Source organism: Theropithecus gelada, chromosome 10 (assembly GCF_003255815.1).
Source record: "Theropithecus gelada isolate Dixy chromosome 10, Tgel_1.0, whole genome shotgun sequence".
Classification (NCBI taxonomy): Eukaryota; Metazoa; Chordata; class Mammalia; order Primates; family Cercopithecidae; genus Theropithecus; species Theropithecus gelada.
This window is the reverse complement of record NC_037678.1, coordinates 3,415,450-3,437,731: the sequence shown is the minus strand read 5'-3', so window position 1 is coordinate 3,437,731 and position 22,282 is coordinate 3,415,450. Positions and strand designations below refer to the sequence as shown.

The window sequence follows — 22,282 nt, the reverse complement described above, 5'->3', positions numbered from 1 at the left end:
AGGTGTGTTTGCAGGGTGCCTAGGAGGTGTGCCTAGAACCCACAGGGTATGGTGATAGATTGAAATGGCGGGGGGCGGGGGCACAGGGCAAGGTCAGAGAAGAAGGAGAAAGAAACTGGGGACAATGTCTGCATTTGTTTATCGGGTGACTGGCTGAGTGCTGTTGCCAGAGATCAAGGTAAGACCCACAAGGGCAAGGGCAGCTTGACAGGGGCGACGATGAGTCCTGTGTGGAGGCGGGGAGTGGACAGAGCCTGTGGGAGGTCCGGGGACACTGGACTGGCCTATGGGTCTGAAGGTCGGCAGAAGTCACCCTTGGGCATGGGAGGGTGGGCAGAGAGTAGGAAGAGATGTGAGTAGCTGTGACTGCGAGTGGATGAGAAGGGCCGGGAAGAGGGTGCGTGGCTGGCGGGAGCAGAGGAGCTCTGGGGCCTCCTGGGCCCCCAGCACTGCCTCCAGGCCGTGACTTCTCCCCCCTCCTGTTGAGGAACAGACAGGTCCCCGGAACACGGGAGTCCCCTGTGGCCCTGTCATCCCCCCCTCCAGCCCACCTCCTCACACTCTGCACTTTTGAGAGCTGTTCCTAGTGTCCTAGTGTGGCCCTGCCACGCGCTGAGCGATTCCGGGCCATGAGTGACCTGCCTCATCCTCTGAGCTCTGTTACTTGACGTTTGGCTTGGTTGCATCTCGACTGACTGTAGCTGCAGCCTTTACTTGTCACACGCAGGACACTGCCATGGCCTGGAAACGCCCCACCTCTGAAATTATGACTCTTTGACCACAGCTTTCCCCCTTCCTTAAACCTCAGGCCCTAGTATGGGCCTGGCAATGTGCAGACACTGTCTATTGCAGCCCCAAACCCGACAGGGTGCCAGGCTGGCTCCCCAAAGCCCTCAGGAAGCTGGGGGACCCCAGCGGTGCCTGTCCTGTCAGCCTACCCAGGAGCCGGTAGCGGTTGCCTTTAGCAGGCAGTGTGCCCAGAGCTGTCTGAGTTCAGACTGCAGCCCTGTTAGGCAGGGAGTGATGGCGGCTGCTCTGGGACACATGCCCAAGGTCCGGGATGCCAGAAACACAGCCCACACGGCTGCTCTTCCCCCGCACTCTCAGCGGCCCACTCCTCATGATTTCTGCTTTAGGAGCAGAAGCCGCCTGGCAAACCCGGCCTTTTCCTCTGGCGTTTTCACTCGGGATTGCTGTGGGAAGAGCCTCTCTGTAGATAGGCACCTGACCAAGGGTGCCGCCTCTAGAAGTGGGCGTCCTTCCCTGCTGCCCGCTGGGCGTTTCCTGAGTGGCGCCTCCAGGGATAATGTGGCCGCAGCATCTTGGCCCCAAATACCACAAGGCAGGAAGTCTTCACGGGTTGAAACAGAGGAAGGGCTGTGCCAGGATTTGCAGCGTCCTCTGCGTGTGGATCGGAAGTCTCAGCCGTGTGCCCAGGGATGAAACGGAAGGGCAGTGTGATGGGGACGCCCCATGCCGAGCCCGCGTTTTCAGCACTGAAAGCCGCTTTTCTCTTTAGAATTCCTTTTTTGGAAAAAAGAAAAAATGAAATGAATTACAAGCACAGGCTACATCCCTGTGCCGTGAGAGACTCCTCACAAGGTGGATGTATTGGAGGTGTCACCTTCCCAGGGCTGTCCTCCTGGCGGGCTGGCCAGCTCCAGCAGCTGCCACCCTGTCCCGGCTGGCTGTCACTGTCTTTCTATTTTTAGCGCTGGTTTGGTCCAGAACTTGACAAGATTTTCAAACTAATAACTGGATTGTCAAAGAAATCAGCTGTCAGAGCCTGTACTCCGGGCTCCCAGGATGGTCTGGGAGGGGGAGAGAGGGAGAGAGGCAGGAGACGCCCTGGGGATTCCCGGCCACTGTGGACCAGGGACCACATTGGGCAAATGGTGGCATCGTCACTGACACAACTCAAAGGCATTAGGGCCGGCGAGGACACGTGACACTTGACATCGCAGCACCCTGCCCACGTCAGCAAAGGAGGCCCCTCTTCCCCACACCACGGCCGTTCTCCCGCGGGCTCCTGCGTTCACAAAACAGAGAATGGGCTGGGGCCAGCGCAGACCCCCACCCTGCACACACCAGCAAAGGAAGCCCCTCTTTTCGGGCACCACGGCCATTCTCCCGCGGGCTCCTGCACTCACAAGACAGAGGATGGGCTGGGGCCGGCACAGACCCCCACCTGAGTGCCCACCCTCAGGGGCAGTGGTGTGGACAGGCGCAGCCTGACCTTTCTGTGCAGAGCTACTTTGTCTTCTGTGTATCAGGCGGTATATTCTGTATTCTTTGATCTTCTAGTTAAAAGGGCATTGAGTATGATAGAAAGGTTAAAAATAAGGTAAATAAGGATGAACTTTTCACAGGCAATTTTCCTACCAGGACCTCTATGGTCCTCCTACGTCTATAGAGTGCACCCAGCGTCGTGTTACATGTGACACTGGGTTCATCACTCAGCCCCTCCCCCTGCCGGCGAGCCCCCTCCCCAGATGGAGTTTCCCGTCCTCCCAGATGGCCGAAGCCAGGGCTGCTTATCTCTTGGAGAAGCTGGTCAGTGTTGACCGCCCACAGAAAACCCATACCCCACGCGCACACTCGGCGTGCGGTTTCAGAGGCTGTGCCGAAGGTGACAGGTAGTGTCTGGGCTGGGACCAGTCAGAGCCTAGACGATCCGACAGCAGTCCAGGCTCCTGGCTTCCACATGAAGATGTCATTCTAAGTTTTAGGGCCAAGTAGGGACACATTTAGTGGGGACAGTCCCTGTAACCCTCTCCGAGAGACAGGGTTGTATGGTGGTCGGGTCCAGTGGCTCAGGAGGGCAGCCCTGCTGGTGGGGGAGGCGGCAGCCCTGCCGCGGGCCGGCTGCTTGACCCTGAGCTGTCACTAGGCTTCTTGAGCAGCCGTCTTCTCCCCCGGACATGGTGGGTATGGAGGACACCTCACAGTTGTCAGATCCATGCCTGGCTTGAGGCTGGCCGAGTGAACACCAGGATGGGCAGCCTCTTTGAGGCGACCAGAGGAGGGACCTGGGGCAGCTGGGGAGGTGAGGGTGGGCTTGAGGCTGTCAGAACGCCCCTCCGTGCCTTCCTCCTGTCCCCTCCTGGGGGCGTCCCTCTCTCCCCTCACAGCGCAGTCCCCCACCCCAGGCTGGGTCGCACTGTCACCCGATGGATCCGTGAGTGCACTTGCCTGCCTGGCCACCCGGCAGCCCTCTCCTTCTCTGGCCCCCCAGCTGGTATCTGGGAGCCACTGCTGCCTGCGCCGACCACCTGATGCTCAGCAGGGTCTGCGTGCTGCACCCATCTGCCCTCTCCTTCCCGTCGTCCTGGTCACAGCCCCATGGTCTTAAGTCCCGTGAACCTTGGAGGCTTCCAGGGCACCAGCTGCTTGTGCATCAGTGTGGGCTGCGCCTGGTACCATCCCTATCCAGAGGGGCAGATGTCAGCACTGGGTCCTGTGGAGGGGCAGTGGCCAGGCACTGGGTGCCCCCGGCGTGCAGGCGGTGCAGGATGCAGAGTGGCCATCTTGGGGTGCCAGGCGCCTCCTGTGGGGCGATTTATCTCCTTGCAGCACTCTTGCGTGAATTATTTCAGCACCTGGGAGAGCAGCACGTGGCATAACCGTGGCACAAGTGCCGTGGTCTGCAGCTCCTCCCAACTGGAGAGAGAAACCAGTCCGGGCGTGTGGAAGCCCCGTGGGACAGAGCTGCGCTGTTCGGCACCTCTCAGCCGCTTTTCTGATCTCTTTTTAGGGTTCGTGATTCAAGTTCGTGACTGCAGACTCTGACACCACGCACATTATCTTCTGATTATTTGGCGGCTTTAACTTGTGTGTTTGTGGTGTGTGCACATGTCCATCTAGATGAAGTGAAGCTATGGCTGGGGCCTGCTGAAGGTGTCCTTGCTGCTGCATGGGCCGGGATGTGGTTCTCCCACGTTGCTTACCCATTCTGTGCCTGGCCTCGCAGGATGGCAGGTGCGCTGTGGTGACCCTTCCCACATGTGCGTCCCACAGCTCCCCACTTCAGAGCCGTCGTGAGCCCTGTGTGGCCATGTGGTTGCCCTTTCTGGTTCTGGTTCCACAGCTCGCTGACCCTCGCTCCGAGTCTGCTGGTGAGGCGGTGTGGCTCGGCTCCCAGCCTCACCTTCCCTTCCCGAGGGCTGGGTAGGGCCAGTGCCCAGACGGTGGTGTGGGACAGTGGACATCTGTCTGGAGGCCCAGCTGTTAGTTGGCGGCATCTCTACAAGTCACACGCCCTCCAAGCCCTCATTCTTTCTTACTGAGATGCCAGTTCCCCGTGTCATGCTGGGTGTGAGGCAGGGGTAACGGGGGACTCCAGGCAGGTGCTTGGTGGCTGGATGGGTGCCGCGGCTCTTAACTGGGTCTTCCCTGCGCTGCCCATCACCCTCCAGCCGGCAGGTGTGCCTGGGCTTCCTCTCCGTCCATCCCTGCACCCCCACCCCCGCATCTGTGAGGCTGCGTCTCACCCAGCACCGCGGCCTTCCCAGGACGCCGCAGCTCCGGGAGTCAGGCGGAGGCTCTGGTCGGGAAGGTTCTGCACCCAGCCCCTCCGTGACCTGGTGTCCAGTGTGGCCTCAGCCAGTGCTCAGTGTTTGCATGCTTCTGTGGTTGACATCCTAGAAACTTAGCAGAACCAGCTCTATGTGACCCAGATGCTTAAGCACATTGAGGGCTGCAACAACAAAGTGCTTGAGAAAGTCCCAAGTAGAGGAGTTTGTAAAGGAAGGGTTGTTTAGCACTCTCGTTCGTGTTGGATGAGAGTGGAGCCCTTCTTCTTAGGAACACAAAGTAGGAAGAAAGGGGAGAGGAAGGCAGTGAGGGCAGAGAGAGGCAGCAGCCCTGGGTCGGGGGCAGTGGCCCCGCCATCTGAAAAATAGGCCCTAGGCTGCCCAGCCCTGACAGGTTCTTCACACGTGGATCGCAGACCACCCTCTGCACAGCCCCATGGGCAGGCCGTGCCCTCCCTCCCAGCCCTGTGTGTGGGAGAAGGGCCGGGAGCCCAGCTGCTGGACCCAGCATGGGGCCTCTGCTGCGTCCTGCTCGGGACCCCCTGCGAAGGACATGCCACACAGCTCTGGTTTCCTCGGCCAGGTGGCCCGTCCTGTGGAAGGAACAGGACAGTGGAGCCTTACATCCCAGGAAGATAGCACCACTGGTGTCACCCTCCTGCCTCAGCCAGGAGCACCTGCACAGGGCCCTGCAGCCACCAGCCAGGGCAGGACCTGCATCCAGAAAGGAGGCAAGGCAGGCGCGGGTCCCCTCGCCAGGCCACACACACACATGCACACACACACACCACAGTTACCACATCAATACTCATCACATGCACTCACCATGTATACACACACCACGTATACACAGATACCACACACACAGACGCACAACACATGCCATGTATACACACAGACAACACACATACACTCACCATGTATACATACACACAACACAGTTATGTACACACATCATATACACCATATATACAAATAGTACATACACAACACACACCATTTATACACACGCACACACCAGGTACACACACTATGTATGCACACAGACACCACACATAAAACACACTCACCATGTATACACAGTACACACCATGTATACACACACACCCCACACATATACTACACACACCTTGTATACACACGCAACACATACTCATGTACACACACACACCACACACACCATGTATTCACATACAGCACACACACTCGTGTATACACACAGACACTCCACACACACTCCACACACACCGCACTCTCACCATGTATATACAGACACCATACACACAGCATGTATACACAGTCAACACACACGCCATGTATACACACAGGCACCACATACACACCACATACACAAACACCACACACACCATGTTTATACACACAGCACATACACCATCTATACTCACAGTACACACACATACCACACACTATGTATATGCACAGGCAGTACACACACACACCACACACTCATGTATACATACACTGCACACCACACATGCACATAGACACCCCATGCATCACACACCACATATACACGCACGTTACACAAACACTACACACACTACTCCCCATGTATATACAGTACACACACACACGCACCACACACCACACACCACAGACATGACATCCTCATCACAGTACACTCACCATACATATACACACCCTCCACACCACACACAAGTGCCACATACACATGTCACATACACACCACAAAACTAGACAGCACACATACAAACCATACAGATGACTCACACCGCCACACACACTGCACACCATATACACACACGTGTGTGTCACACACCACACACAGGACTAGCATGCACTTAGCATGCAGGGCGGGGAAGGGCAAGGGAGGCCAGGCTGCCCAACCCCTTACTCGGTTTCCCCACCGTTCTTCCCCTTCACACAGTCTGGGTTGTGCTTCCCGCACAGACGCTCAGTGCTGAGAGTAGGGTGTGGACAGGATGTGCACACTGCCTGACCAAGGAGCCAGTGTGGGGCGGAGCTGGAGCACGTGGTCAGGATACAGGGTGGGTGCCCAGCAGGGTTCTCGGGTTCTGTGTGAGGGGCCCTCCCTTGCCACTCACTGGGGATCCAGGACCAGGCCCTGCCGTCCTCCTGGAATCACGTGGGCCCTTCATCCTACCTGCCTGGGAGAAGGGAACGTCCTGGTCCTGGTCAACGGGTAGAGGTCTCTGCAGGGCTGCCGGGAGCTGATGCGGCTGCAGCCCCAAGCACAGGGCCAGGGCGTCCTGCAGGCCACGTGGACACCTGGGTCCCAGGGCAATGGGAGGTCTCCCAGGCCCGTGCCTCCCCGGCCCAGTCCTCTCTACCTCCCCCGGGACCACATGCTGGATTGAATATGAAAATACAGGGGTCTTCACTGGAGCCGTGCCGTGACTCACTATTTCAAATGTCTGAAATCTGAATCTTTGAATCATTTACACCTTGACCTGTTCTCTCACTAATTCTTAAGTGTCCCCACCCCTGACATGACTAAGCCACGGGGACTGAGATGGCAAAGGGAAGGTGTATCCCATGGGAACATCATAAAAATGGGCAGGAGATCCCAGGCGGGGCGGTCCCTGGCACCCCATGGCCTCCCCGCCGACCCTCCCCTTCAGGACCCACATGCGCTGTGGGGCCCAGCAAGCCCCCGGAGCCTCCTAGCCAGTCTTCACACTCTTCTGCGGTTTGGTTTAGGGGGGACCCCAGGGGGGCCTCGGCTGCTCCCCGGGCCTTTCTTGGTTCTAGAAAACCTGAGGTTTCCAGGGTCCTGGAAAGAAGGGAGCAACCCACCTGCCACAGCACATGCTGGTCAGGTCCCGCCTCCCAGCTGGCCTTGGGGACACCAGGTGACCGTGGAAGTGTGTCTGGCCCTGCTGGGGAGGGAACACTGCCAGGAGAAACTTCTGGAAGGAGACGGTGCCTGGATTGTCTTTTAGAAATTGAAATCGTGTTTTCAGTACATGCCCTTATGAAAAAAAAAATGGAAAACAGAAATTAAAAGACGAGAACTGGAGGACAGCTGTTTCCCTCCCAGGCCGGCAGCTGTGGAGGACAGTCCGTCCCCTGCCCAACCTGCTGCCGTGCGTCTCTTGGTATAGGGGGCACTGGGCTTCCCACCTGGCTGCCACCCTCTGACCCTCAGCAACCTTTACACTCACAGGAGTTGCCAGCGTCGTTATGTTTTTTTCAACCACGTATTTTTTAACTGCTAAATAAATAAACATCTCATTACATGGATAGACCAAAATTGCCTTCAACACACTAGCAGAGTTGGCCTTTTTTCCCCCTCACCTTTTACTGTGAAAAAGTTTAAAATACAGAGAGGCAGAAAGCATCATTCCAGGACAACCACCTAGCTTTAACAGCTGGTAGCATTTGCTGTGTTTGCATGAGTGACCTGGAGCAAGGGGCTGAGTGTCTTGTCTTGGGTACACACCTGGAAATGAGTGACAGAGGCAGCCAGGCGGCTCCCGAGAAAGCCCTTCTGCGAAAGTGTGTGCCGTGGGCTTGTGGACCCGACAGTGTGAGCTTGGGCTCTCTAGCGCCCGCGAATACCCAGAGGCTCTTCGAGCATCCTCAGCTGTTCCCCAGATGTCCCTGGGGATGACTGAGCCAGCCCCAGAGTGGGCTGCCGGCGCTTTTGCGTTTTTCGGGGTGGCAGCAAACCCTGCCTTGTGGCACCGCTGAGCATCTTTGCATTGTGTAAGGATCACAGGGCCTCCTCACTCTGGACACCTGTTCCTGTATTTTGCCCATTGCTTTAAGGATTTTGATCTGTTTGTCTCTTTCAAGAGCTCTTTCCATACGAATGCCAGCATTTCCTCCTTTCTGATAAAAATGACAAGTGTTTCTTCCTTTTTTTTTTTTGTCTGTTGCCTTTATGTATATATAAATATATGAGAGATGCCATGTATTAGTTTTCATTGGAAGGGTTTGTTTTTTGTTTTGAGGTTTTGTGTGTTGAACTTATCCGTCTTGTATTCCTCCCGGACTGGGAGTCATAGTTAGCAAGGCTTTCCCGCCTCTGAGGGTGAAGGACTCAGCACGTGTCACCTGGTGCTCTCATGTTTTCACTTTGCATGTCCAATCTCAGGTCCACGTGGCGTTGACTGAGGCCCCCGTGGAGTTGCCCCGGCATGTGGTGTGAGGGGAGAGGCGACTTTCACTTTTCCGGCACCCTTGACCGAGCCTCCTGCACAGCCCAGGGGCATGTAGCCATTGGCCTGGGCAGCTTCGAGGTTTCCTTTCTTCCTTTGGCTGTGAACAACAGTGCCCAGATGAGCACCTTTCTACATTCACCTTCCCGCAAGCCTCGAGATTGTCCTCCAGGCAGAGTCAGGGGAGTGGGACCGTGGACCCAGTGTGGGGAGAGTTGCGGGAGTGGGACTGTGGACCCTGTGCAGGGAGAGTCGCGGGGCTGGGACCACGGACCCAGTGCAGGGAGAGTCGCGGGGGTGGGACCGCGGACCCGGTGCGGGGAGAGTCGCGGGAGTGGGACTGTGGACCCTGTGCAGGGAGAGTCGCGGGGCTGGGACCAAGGACCCAGTGTGGGGAGAGTCGTGGGAGTGGGACCTGGTCCAGGGACTTCCTCATGGTCTTGATATGTAGGCCCTCCACTCGAGATATGTAGGCCCTCCCCTCCAGCAGGATTTAAAGTGCACACCATGTGTCTGAAAGTTTCAGAATCACGGACCACGCCATGCCCACACCCAACCTGCAAACCCCACCTCAGGCGGGAACCCTGCTCCCTAGAAATACCCTTTTGCCCAGAGACCAAAGGAGATGGGGCAGGCGGAGCTGGACTGGGCCGGGTGGGCACTGACCAGGCAGGCGTGCTAGTGGCCAGGGTGAGCAGGTTTGCCTCCCCTGTGGTTCCTTTTCCAACAAGCACCCCCCCCTCTCCCCCACCCCCGGCTGCCCCACCCAGACAGAGGGACAGGAGGACCATGGCCATCGGAGGCTTGGGAGGCCCACCCTGAGCAAGCAGACGCTCTTTCTCTGGTATCCAGAGCGGAGACCACGGGTCCCCTCCCCACGCCTGCACTCATTCTCATCCTCTCTGGGGACCCCGTTTGTCTTGCTTGCCCTCTCCCCATAATTCCTGCTCACAATAGTCTCTGAACCTTTAAATGCCGTTCTTAGGAGGTTGAAACCAAAGGTCTCTGGTTGCAGTGTGGAGACAGGCAGGGCCCCCTGGAGCACAGGTGCATCTAAAGGTGCTATGGTCGGTGTGCGTGGTTCCGTCCTCCTAGAGTCTTGAAAGGTGACCTGGAGTTACACAGAAGGCAGACAGGTGAGGTTGCAATGGGAAAGGGACAGCCATGGTCGCTGTAGGAGCCTGAACAGCCAGGAGAGGTCAGAGGGTAGGAGGGAAGGGCAGTGGGGGAAGAGCACGGACAGCATGGGTCTCTGTGCAAGGAGCCCGGGACGGGCACTGCCTCTGAGGGGGTGGGCACAGCACGGTGCTCCCAGTGCTACCAGTGCCTGCATGCTGCCGGGGCTCCTGGCATCTGGATCTCAAGCCACCTGGCTCTGAGGGCAGCCTCACCGTTGTACCGGTCATGACACCTGCACCGCGGGGTCATTTCCTCACGCACATACTTCACCGCTGAGCAGGGTTCATGAGCACCAGGACACCAAGAGCCCAGTGGGTCCCCTTTCCCTGGATGTCCGCACACATCAGCACCAAGTTCATCATTCGGCTGTCAGCAGCCCATGGCCGCCTTGCGAAGATGGCCTTACTTCTTTCCCGTGGCAACATCTCCAAGGCCCATGCTTTTCCTCATACGAAGCAGCCATCACCGCGGCAAGTGACAGAGCTGAGCCCTGTATCTCTGACGCTGCTGTGCGGAGATCTCAGCCGGCTTCAGATGAACCCGAGGCCTCCGTGGGCTGCGCCAAGGGTGAGGCAAAGCTGGCCCAGCCACATGAAGCTGCGTGTCTCGGAGGGTGTGCACTGGAGCAGGAGCCCCTCCCCACAGGCCGTTCTCATTTGTACAGGAGAAGCCACACACTCTGCCAGCTCCTTAGACCTGGGCCACTATGACCTCAGTCACCAGCTTGAAGTCCTGTTTGACAAGCCCAGTGTACTCTCAGTGGGTCTTGTTAGGGAACTGATTTGGAGGCACTTGTTACTTATGCATGTCCAGGGCAGCCCCTGGTCACCTGAGTGTGAGGGACAGGCAGGACCTGGGGAGTGTCAGGTTGAGCTCCTCCCGGGGGATTTTTTGGCGGGGGTCCCAGCCTGCCTGGGGCATGGGACGGCCTGTGTGTTGGGTCTCCGCTGCCTTTGCTGCGGAGGCTGGCGATCCCTTGGCCACGGAGGGTTCCTGGGCCTGTTTCCTAAGGCTGAATGTCAGTGTCGAGTCAGGAACCCAAATGGAGACCCGAGAGGAAGGAAATGGCCTCATTCAGGCACTTGAAGTGGGCCAGGCACGGTCTGCGGGTCTCCTGAAATTCACTGGGGTCCCTCAGCTGGCAGCGCTGGCAGCAACGGCCTTTTCAGCATGATTTCATCTCAGCTGGTCCCGTTCCTTCATCTACACGTGTACTTCGTGGGAGCGGATACTTGGTGTTGAATATGGATTCACACGCTGCAGCCCCGGCGCAGGAGGAATCCAGATGTCCTGCTGTCTGCGGAAAGGCCCGTGGGTTTGGGTAGGAACAATGACCCTTGACCTCTGTAGTGCGTGGTCCCTGGAGACTGTTGTCAGATCAGGAGTGGGAGTGACAGCGAGGGGTCAGTGAGCCCAAGAGGAGCCCATCCAGTGCTCACTCCAGCCTCTTCGGAGGGCAGGGGGCGGAGTCCAGGCGCGGCAGGGCCTTTGTTCTGGTTCTGGCCTCAGCCCTCCTGGCCGCCTCCTGCTCTCTGAACTGTGGCCATCGTCCCCGGTGGTTGCCAGGGCTCGTGATTGCCAGGGCCCCGTGGTGAGGAGGATGTGGCAGGGGTAGAGGAGCGACTCCTGTTTGCCTGTCCCGCTCCGGGGGGTGCGCAGAATCCTTCAGCCCTCATGGCACCTGCGAGGGGCTCCTCCGTCACCTCCCAGGAGGTGCCTGCAACTCCTGCAGATAGAGGGCGGTGGTCATGATGAGCGCAAAACAACAGGGCGAGTTCCTGGAGCCCTTTGCACCAGCACGGGTATTGCTGCCCCTCTAGCCTGGGGGTGACCCCCCCTTGCTGTCACCATCTCTTAGACCAGGGACTCGTCTTCCAGGGACAGTGCGTGGAGAGTGGGCTCCAGCCTGCTGGGTTCTAGAGCAGGGATCTAGCCCGCCCCGCTGCCCCCCACGGCGGTATGGGGAGTGGGACTGCAGTGTGGGTGCCGCAAGGGTGCCAGGCTTGCTGCATGCCTCCTGGGACAAGTCGCCCAGCCTGTCCCCTCGTTTCCTCACCTGAAAGACGGAGGGGTTGAGAGAAGTGCCCGAGGGCCTGCCTGCTGGGAAACCTCATCCCGTCCCTGTCCCCCAGACCCCAGGGTCCTCAGTGGTCTCCCCAGGTGGCACCAGGACCTCCCCGCTGCAGACACCCGGGCACTCCGCAGCACCTCCAATGGTTAGGGTTTCTCACCAGGCTGTGCACGCGGAGTGTCAGGAGGCTGTGGAAAAGCAAATTAAACCAATTAACCCTGCTCCCCGCCTCGCATGTCACCGTGGTGAGTCCTGTTTCATCTTTCTCGGTTAGGGGAAGAAAATAACAAGAGTAGGCAAATGGGCCTTTTAGCCCCATCGTGATTAATTTATTCATCTTTGCATGTTGGCAATTTGTAAACTTCTGACTTGAGTAGCTTTTAAGCAGACCTCTGTGTGCTGTCTGCTGTGCCCGGGAGCAGGTGTTGACGAATTTTGCCACTGTGTACACAGCCCGTCCTGCCTGGGGGAGCCTTCCAGTACCTTCTGTGTGCACAGAGGGTTCAGGGGAGGGAAGCACTGGTCAGTGCTGCCAGCAGACCCTGGCGTGAAGCAGACGGAGGAGGGAGGCAGGATTTATACCTAGAACAGTGCTGTCCAGAAGGAATGTGTCACCAGCCACATGGAAACGTAAAAACAAAGAGGCAGGTGTCATTAGTTTTAGTAACATATTTAACCCAGCACATCCAAAATACTATCATTTGAACCTAGAATCAATATAAAAATTATAAAAGAGTAGTTTACATTCTTTTGTTCTTAATAAATATTCAAAGTCCAGAGTGCATTCCGCACAGACCCACCCCGTTTCAGACGTACCACTCGTGGCCCTTGGAAGGCGAAGTCTGCAGTAGCCTGCGTCCCATGGTTCCGTTACGCTTCTCTGCATAGTGCTGGACCCTGTCTCTTTTCTTGTTTATTTCTCCATCTGTTGCCTGACCTACCAGCACACACACACACGCATGTACGCCCTGCCGGGCTGTGGGCTGAGTGTGTGCCTGGAGTGGTGGCTGGCATGGGGCAGCCCTGGGCGTGTGGTCACCCAGTGAACACCTGCAGTGCCTGTGAGAAGGTCTGGCACGAAGGGCCTGGACCTCACGCCCCATTTGCTGGAGGAGAGGGGCCAGGGTGCGAGTGGGAGCCAGTGCTCCAGGTGCTCTGGCTGCAGTGTGGGGGACGCCTCACAGCACCTGGTCTTCTCCCTACCCCTGTAAGCAGAGCTCCAGCACCGGGCGGGGCACTGTCCTGGCAGCTGCCCAGCAGGACAAGGAGGTTCCAGCGTGATCTCAGAGCAAACCCTGCACTTCTTTTATTTTAAAAATTGTTTTTAGTATACAGCTAATGCATGTTTATTTTGAAAAGATTAGAAACTATGGATAAGAAAAAGAAATCATCACATTCTCTCCCAGCAATGACCACGTTCGTCTTTGACTGATGGTCCTTTTGGAGTTCTTCATGCAAGTGCATGTCCGTGAAATTGCATATACACACAGAAAGGTAACACCCAGGCGTGTGCACAGCGGGGCACCTTCATGTGCCTGGCTCATCGTGGGCACTGGAAGTCCCATTGTGGAAGGTGTGGCCAGCCATTCAATCTTTGTCGAGGGCACTTTGCACACATTCAACAACCCAGTAAGGGAGTTATTGTTCTGGCTTTTTCACTCCAGCGGTTCAGGAAGTGGGAAGGAGTGGCACCCAGCAGCTTCTTTGCTCCCGTAGCTCGGCGAGCGGGAGGGAGGGTTCCAGCTCTTTTACTCCTGCCGCCCACAGCTCAGCAAGCATTATAGCTCTTTTGCTCCCACAGTTTGGCAAGTTCTGGGTTCTTGTCCCACGGCCAAGAGGAATAAGGTACGTGGACACCAGAGAGTAAGACAGAGTAGAATTCTTTTTTTTTTTTTTTCTTTTTTTAAGAACAGAGTCTCACTGTGTCACCCAGGCTGGAATGCAGTGGCGCAATCTCGGCTCACTGCAACCTCCACCTCCCGGGTTCATGCGATTCTCCTGCCCCAGCTTTGCCAAGTAGCTGGTATTACAGGTGCACACCACCACACCTGGCTAATTTTTTGTATTTTCAGTAGAGACGGGGTTTCACTATGTTGGCCAGACTGGTCTCGAACTCCTGACCAAGGCAGAGTAGAATTTTACTGAGCAACAGAAAGAAAGCTCTTAGCTGCAAGAAGGGACCTGAAGGCGGGGTAGCCATCTGTGAGGGTGAGTCCAGGGCTTTTATGGGCTTCGAATGGGGGAGTGCATGCTGATTGGTCCATGGGTGGGCTTGGAAGAAGCACCATTTGATTAGATAAAGGACATCATTCAGAAGGAACCAATTGAAAGAGAGCGGGTAAGACGGATGGAAGTTCTCACTCCAGTCATGGACTCTATCCAGAACTGGCAGTTTGGTGTTCAGGCTCTAAAGTGTCCTTGGCTTGAAGGTCAGGTTTCACCGGGGACCGGTCCGTGTCTGTCTAGGAACTTGTCTGTCTCCTGTCGCTATCACTGTTATTATCCCGTTTTACAGATGAGGAAACTCAGGCACTGAGGGTTATGAGACTTGCCCAGGGTCGCGTAGCTAATAAACGCAGGACTGGGATTTGAATGTGGCTGTGGGGCACCCGCAAACATGCTCTTAATTGCTTCATTGGACTCTGTGACGTTCACTGCCCAGCACGCGCTGTGGGCTCAGTTTTCGGGACACAGGGACACACAGACCTGTTGGTGGAGTGGCGGAGACGCTGGGGAGAACAGCAGGGACACACCTGCGGTACTCATGGGGTCAGGTGGCAGCGGGGGCGGGCGCCAGCCCAGCACTCCCGCATCTGGTCCAGTGATCTTGCTTCCCTCACTGCTGCCCATTCTCACGTGAGCCTCAGCCCTGGGCCAGCCGCACGGAGCTCAGGGTCTTGAGGCAGCCCAGGGTCTGCAGTCACCCACCCACCCCTGTTCTGGAGCCTGAGGCCTTAGGACATGGGCGTGTCACTGTCTCACCCTTCCTGGGAAGGCCTGGCACACGGGGGAGGTCAGCGTCCTCCACGGATGGCACTAGGATTCGTTTGACTCTGGAAAAATACAACCCTTCTGGTAAGAAGTAGCCAAAGCCATGGCGATATCTGCTGTTCGGCATCAGGAGGCCTCACCTGGTCTCTCCGGCATCGGGAGCCTCACCTGTTGGAACCCGCCGGGCAGGAGTGAGTGGCATGGCGGCTTCTGTCTAAGTGCCGTCCACTGCTGTATGGTCCATGGGGGAAAACGGTTGGAAACATCCCAGCTTGGCTTCCCACCTCCACCCTGTGTCCCACGCACTGAGGTTTTAGAGAGATGCCTTTGCCTGCATGGTGGTGTGTGAGTCAGGGCTCCACTTCCGCCTGGGTGGTGTGAGCAGGGCCCCCCCAACCCTCGACATCAACAGGGGCCACCTGGCAGAAAGCGTGGACAACTCTATCCACTCTCATGATGTGTCTGAGAGTGTCCAGGGCACACCCAGGTCGCCCACCGTCCTGAGGACCAAGGCATCCCTCTCCCCAGGCCCCACCTCCCAGGTCCAGGTCAGTTGCTTGGGTTGGGGCCAGGACAATGGGGCGCTTTTTCGAGCTCCTTGGGTGCTGATGGATGTGTGGTCAGGCCTGAGAACCGTCAGCCTCCAGGCCATGCAGCGAGTTGTTGCTTTTGATCCCTCACTGCCCATAGACCCCACAGCCTTTATGCCCATAGACCCCACAGCCTTTATGCCCATAGACCCCACAGCCTTTACAAAGGGCCCCGCAGACATTCGACGTCCGCTGGAAGGCTTCTCGGGACACGGGGTGATGGAGAAAGGAGGGGTACACTCCACGCTGCCCTCCAGCTATGGCTTTGTTGAGATAGTGGGTGCCCCAGGGACCCGGGTAGGGAATGGATTACAGAGACCTGAGGCGACCTTGACTTCTACAGCACCAGTGTCATGAGCTGAGCCTTCCTTTAACTTTTAGATCCACAAATGTGGCCCTTAATTGTTTATGGAAAAGTTAAGAATAAAAACGCAAGTGCTGTCTACAGTTTTCTGGGCCGGGCCCTGGGCAGGCCTCTCTCCACCTGCCCTCCTGGACAGGCAGCATCGTCATTGCTGGGAGAGCCATGTCCCTGAATGTGACTGAGGGATGGCTTCGCCCGTCGTGGCCCCTCCGCCTGCCTGGTGTGGGTGACGCAGAACAGCTCTTGGCTAATAAATGTGCCGTGTTTCCCAGACAGGAGACAGCTTGGCCTAGCGCATAAATAAGACAAGCCTTTTTCAAAAAGAAATCTGTATTTAAGGACATGTTTGGCTATGTTCTTCGCCTCCCGTAAAGGTCACCCAGATAGATTTTTCCTTCTTTAGCATTGCAGGCTGCGAAGAACTGGGCATTTCTATTCTCCCTCCATCCAGTGAACCTGGGGGACTAAATTAGATTCTGAAATTGAGTGTTCAGTAGAGTCGGTGAGTTACCATAATGGGAGGGTAGTGCTTCTCACCTTGCAAGGAGCGAGGTCATGATAATATGAAGCGAAGTGGATTAAAAATAAAACCAAAGGTATTTATTTATGACCTGCTCAGAATTGGATTGGCGTCCGTATAAGTTGCATCTAATGGTGAAAGACAGCAGATTGATGTTGATATGTCCCTGGGGACTTTTAGCCGGTGAAATTTGCTCCCTGAATTCAATTTAAAGGCCCACTGAAAGTATCCAAAATGCAAAAGGAAATGGAATTGAGGAAGTGGGGGTGGAAGCCCAGCAACTGCGAAATAGCAATTAGAGGACAGTCCTGGTGTGTAACCCTCCTGATGTGGGAACGGAGAGGGGACGGTCCTCGTGTGTAACCCTCCTGATTCAGGGCTGGAGAGAGGACAGTCCTGGTGTGTAACCCTCCTGATGCGGGAACGGAGACGGGATGGTCCTGGTATGTAACCCTCCTGATGTGGGAATGGAGAGAGGACAGTCCTGGTGTGTAACCCTCCTGATTCGGGAATGGAGAGTGTGGCTCCGGGATGGTCAAGGGGCCTGCCTCAGTGAGGGTGGGGCTGGTGACACGCAGACCACAGCCTCCGGCACAGCCAGGATGTAAGCCTGGGTCATCTTCCAGGCTTGGTGCCTGCACAGCTCAGCTCAGCTTATCCTGGCTGTGCCCATGTAGAGAGCTTGCCATCCTTATCTCCAGATGAAGAAGAGTGTGGCTTGGAGAGCCAGGCCCCCTGCCCAAGACCTCCTGGACAAGGAGACAGGATGTGAACTGCAGAGCCCAGCTACCCCCCCATTCCCCTCCATGCCAGCCTTGCTGGACTGTGTTTTCTCGAGGCAGGTGACATGGGCATCCTGAGCCTGTGGCCCTCCCTGTCCCTTGTCACCTGCTAGGATCTGGGGAAGGGCAGTTCCAGCACCCTCAGGGCTCCTCAGCCGCCTTCCTGACTTCCAGGATCTGGCTTCCGTTTGGGGTGGGAGGTAGGAGAAGCCGGGGAGCCTGCAGGTGGCCCCCGGGGGCAAATTATCAAGGACCAGAGCCTGCAGGGCCATCCGAGCAGTGTAGACCCCTCCCTCAGGGAATCTGCCCAGCTTCATGCGGAGCCTGGGCTTGGGCTGGCCCTGACCCGATGGTCCCGTTTCTCTTCTGAGAACCCCCACACCAGGAGGCTGTCCTGGCCACTCAGCCCTCTCTGATCCCTACTTCTGCCAAGCCCCCTGTGTGTTGGGGTCCCCCGAGACCTGCCCTGTCCTTGGTGGGCCGCCAGCTGCTGTGGATGTGGGCGTGGTCATGTGGGAGGCAGGGCTGTCAGGCGGTGATCGTGGAGGGGGTTCCCCAAGGACCTGTGCTTTTCCTTCCCCGTCCTGGCCTCAGTGGACATAGGTCAGTCTCCATCTCCCAGTGTCCGCAGGCTTCCAGATGAGCTCTGGAGACAGTGCCCCGTGTGTCTTTTGGGGGTGGGACTCAGTGCCCCCATAGCCCACCTGAGCTGAGACACGGCCCAGCTGCAGGCCAGAGGAGCCCGCCCAGCACTCCCAGTGCGCGAAATGCACCTGCCCAGTGTGCCTGGTGAGCCCAGTGAACCTGCCCAGTGAGCCTCATAGGCCCAGTGTGCCTACCCAGCACTCCCAGTGAGGCCAGTGTGCCCACCCAGTGAGCCTGGTGTGCCTACCCAGTGAGCCCAGTGCTCCTGCCCAGTGAGTCCGGTGTGCCCGCCCAGCATGCCCAGTGAACCCAGTGTGTGCCCACCCAGTGCTGGCTGTGCTGCTGGCTGTGTGAGTGTTTTCCCAGTCTGTCCAGCAGCCCTGACAGGCTGGCAATGGTGGCCCCATTTTGCAGAGGAGGAAGCTGGGCCTCAGGGTGGAGTCATCGTCCCAGGGCCCCAGGTTGGACCTGGACCTGAAGCTGGGTTTGGTGGAGTCCCGCACCTCCACCCACTGGTGCGAGGCAGGCATGGAGGAGGGGCGGGGTGGGGCTTTGCTGTGTTCCTGGGCTCCCGGGGTGGGCCTGAGCTGGCTCCATTCTGTGGTCTCCACATGTGTGGGCTTCACCTGCTGACTGTGCTGCTGCCCAGAGGGGTCTCCTGATGCACAGAAGTCTGTGCTTAGTGACAGTTCCAGGGGTGCTGCGGTACTTCCTGGGCTGATACAGGCTTTAGGGGAGTGGGAAGCCTCTGGGCGGAGACTGCAAAGCTGCAACAGGGCCCCAAGAGCTGGGTCTCCCCGTGAGGGGCAGGAGATTCAGTTAAGTGAAGCGCTGGGCAGCCCCTGCCACGACATCTCAGATGTCAGACCTGGAGCTGCGCAGTGGGCCTCCCGCCTGGCTGCTGGGATGGGGCGGGGGCTGTGGGACGAGGCCTGGGGCCCTGCTGGGCTTGAGCAGGGAGCAGCTGCCGGCTGGGCGAGTTTTCCTGGGTCACCTGCCCTCCACTGTGGGTCACCTCCTCTGACCTGGGCTTGTCTCTTTCTCTCCAGTTTTCTGGGGTCACCCGCCCTCCACTGTGGGTCACCTCTCACCTGGGCTTGTCTCTTTCTCCCCAGGAGCTGCTGCTTTTTCTCCAGAACCTGCCCACCGCCCACTGGGGTGACGAGGACATCAGCCTGTTGCTGGCCGAGGCCTACCGCCTCAAGTTTGCCTTCGCCGACGCCCCTAATCACTATAAGAAGTGAGGCTGGGCCCACCTGCAGCTGGCCACACTGCCCCGGGCGCGCGCCCCACCTGCCCGGCCGCTGGTAGGCCCCTGTGAGCTGGTCCTGGGCTGCCAGAAGGCCTTGCAAGGGGGCCGCACCCTCCAGGGGAGCTGGCGAGGACGGGCCCCAGGCTTGGTCTAGGGCGGACAAGGACAGGGACAGCCTCTGTTTTCTGGGATACCAAAGAGAGCCAGGGGAGGGCCCCGGCTTCGGCGGCCAGAGGCAGGTCAGGGGTCCCCTCGCCCTTTCCCTGCAGTGTCCTTGCCAAATGACTGCCTCCTGTAGCCCCCAGTCCGGGGCAGCCTCGGAGGCCAACCCTCTCGGGAGGCCCGCTGTCTCCAGGGCCGGAACAAGGCAGTGGCCATCTCATACCTACTCTGAAATGCAAAACTGCTATTCTGTTGAGTGAAAGAATAAAATATAGACAAAATCTAGACCGAGACGTTGCACTGCCCCGGGGTCTCTGTGCTGTGAGATCCCCTCGCAGCCATATTTCACCGCTGCTGGCCCTTTCCCTCCGTGTGTTTTCCTGCTTGCTTGGTTTACATGTGGCTGGGAAGCTGAAGGCTGGAGTCCGACCCGCGAACCCGCCAAGTGCCTGGGAGGCCGTGGGACCAAAGGCTGGGAGCAAAGGGAGGCCTCGCCATCGCCTTACTTTCCACCTCGAACCTCTTTTACAAGAGAAAACCCCCCACCTCCCTGAGGTCCAGGGCCAAGTGGCCCCACCATGCAGGTAGGGGCTGGCCTCAGACAGAGCCCCTGGAGACCCACCCAGGCTGTTGGGCCATGTTGGGCTGGCAGACGGGGTAGGGGGTCGCGGCTCCGTCATCAAAGCCCTGAACCACAGTGCTCTTCTCACCACAGCCTGGAAGTGGAATGAGCTTTTGGAGGCTCCCCAGGCTTGCTGTCCTTGTCCAGATCTGCCAGGGGTGGGGGAGGTGTGACTGGTTCCCACTGTGGACCGGTTCCCGCTGTATACCGGTTCTGCCCTGGACCGGTTCTGCCCTGGACTGGTTCCGCTGTGGACTGGTTCCTTGGGGCTCTAAGTGTGGAAGGGCGCAGACCCGGCCCCTGCCCAGCGCTCTGCTAGGGCTGTGTCTGTGGCTCCAGTGGCCTTGGGACTGGCTTCCCAGTATTCCCTGTGTGTCACAGGCCGCATGGCCCCTGGAATGTGGGCAGGGCCACAGCCACAGCCTCTCTGATCCCAGGACAGGCTCATGTCCTCAGCGACCCACTGGCGACCGACTTCTCAGCCTCTCTGTCCCTCAGGAGCAGCCGTGTCCTCTCCCAGGCCCTGGGACACTGCTGGAGACTGTGGGACATACAGGCATAAGTGATGTGTGTGTTTCTGCTTCTGTTTTAAAAATCCAGGGTCATTACACACAGCATGGAAATTAGCACAAAATGCTGTGCAAACGTCAGATGCTCCCAGACCAGCAAAGGGATGGGCTTGCTTCAGATCAGATGCGGGCACGCCTTACGCCTGCCTTGCCTGTCCACACCCCAGGGTCAGGGGTTCCTCAGACCAGCCATGCCTCCTCCTCCTGCCGCCTCCTTTTCTAGATGGGGAGGGGATCCTGTCACAAGAAGAACCGCCCCCATGGCCGTGTACAGGAAGCCCCGGGTCGCTTTGCCGAGATCAGCCCTGGGAGAATCCCCTTCTCTAGCTCGGATCATGCCGTGTGGCCAGAAGGTTGCGGACACAACTCACCTGCTTCTTGAGGTGGTTTATGTTTTGAATAGGATGCTCCATGGAGTTCGGCCCTGTGTGCGTTTCATCTCCACATACATGTAAACGCCAAGACTGAATGCGAGGGGTGTTGGCCACGGGCCTAGAGTCTGAGCAGATCCATCTGGAATGTTCGGGGTGTGCTGTCTGGATGTGACGTGCTAAAAACACGGAATAAAGATCAGTGAGAAAGCCGCGGCCTTGGCCTGTGATTCGAGGACTTGCCCATCGAGGACGGGGCACCCTGGCCCAGCCCTGCCAAGAGTCTGAGCTCAGGGCCATTGCAGCGCACCAGGTGGTGCCATTACAACACACCAGCGTGGGCACAGCAGCACCTGTGGTCTCGCTGCCACCCACAGGACCTCTTGGGGAGATGGGGTTACAGCTGCACAGGTGGTGCAAGGATGCCACTTGCCCGGGCGGGGCAAGACTCAGGCACCGGTCTGATCCCCAAAGCCCAGCTCTGCACTGGCTTGAACATGGGAGTGTGGGGTCCAGGCTGGCCCCTGCCAGGCTCCTGCACAAGGGACTTCCCCTTGGGCCACGTCTGTCAAGCACCTGCCATGAAAAGGGCTGTTCCAAGGGAGGCACCAGGGTCTGGGGTCTACCCCCTCTCTCCTGGGATACGCTTGCCTCGCCCCCACCACACACTGAAATGCCCTCCTTGCCCTTCAAAGGGCCTCAGTTTCTCAGGGCAGCTTTGCAGGTGCGCCACACCCCTCTGAGTACCCCCGTCTGTGTCCCCACCCTCGGGTACCCCACACCCCCCTGGGTGCTCCACCCTCAGGACCCTCCCTTGGCAGCACTTGGCTTTCCACTGCCTTGTGCTGCCCACTGCCTGGGTGTGGGGTGCGCTCCCGTCCCCACGGGTGGGCTGGTGGCTCCACAAAGTGGGAGCAGTGCCTTCCCCTCTCTCCGTGGCAACCCAGTGCGGAGCTGAGCCAGGCGTGGCTGCCTTCCTGGGCCCGGTGGCCCGGCACGTGGGCTGACCTCACTGATGCCTGGCTGTGGTCTGCAGGGTTGTGGGCTGCAGGACGGGGACTGGCTGTCCCCAGCAGCCACCAGACGTTCAGCTCCTGACTCCAGGTCCCAGCCCCGCAGCTGCCATTTGCCTTCCCGGTTCCCCGGAGCTCGCAGCTCAGCAGTTGGCTCCTTGGGCCCAGCTTGGGGTCTTCACAGCCTATGCTCACTCTGCTGCTGCAGGTAGCCCGGGCCCAGCGGCCCTGAGATCAGTCCCTGACCTGTGGTGGCTGCTGTCCCGTGCACCTCACGCTGCCCGGTCCCGGGGACAGGCTCGGCCTGCTGGCACCACTGCTGTGCCCTTGGCAAGGTCCCGGGGACAGGCTCAGCCTGCTGGCACCACTGTTGTGCCCTTGGCAAGGTCAGGCACGTTGGGGAGTGTTGGGGTCCTGGGGAGTCAGAGAGGGGAAGTCTGTGGTTTGTGCTTT

The 22,282-nt window shown here is 58.1% G+C and overlaps 1 protein-coding gene across 3 annotated transcripts in view; it reads left to right on the top strand.

Annotated features, from left to right (window-relative positions):
• Positions 1-21,022, top strand: part of TBC1D22A (TBC1 domain family member 22A) — a 408,925-nt gene extending 387,903 nt beyond the window's left edge. The window contains exon 13 of one of the 3 annotated variants that reach the window (XM_025398760.1): positions 18,956-21,022. In XM_025398760.1, the coding sequence (XP_025254545.1) occupies positions 18,956-19,084 (129 nt within the window). In that variant the 3' untranslated portion in view covers positions 19,085-21,022. The remainder of the gene's footprint in view (positions 1-18,955) is intronic. The other 2 variants (XM_025398761.1, XM_025398762.1) reach the window with 2 other exon arrangements.
• The last annotated feature ends 1,260 nt before the right edge of the window (positions 21,023-22,282 follow it).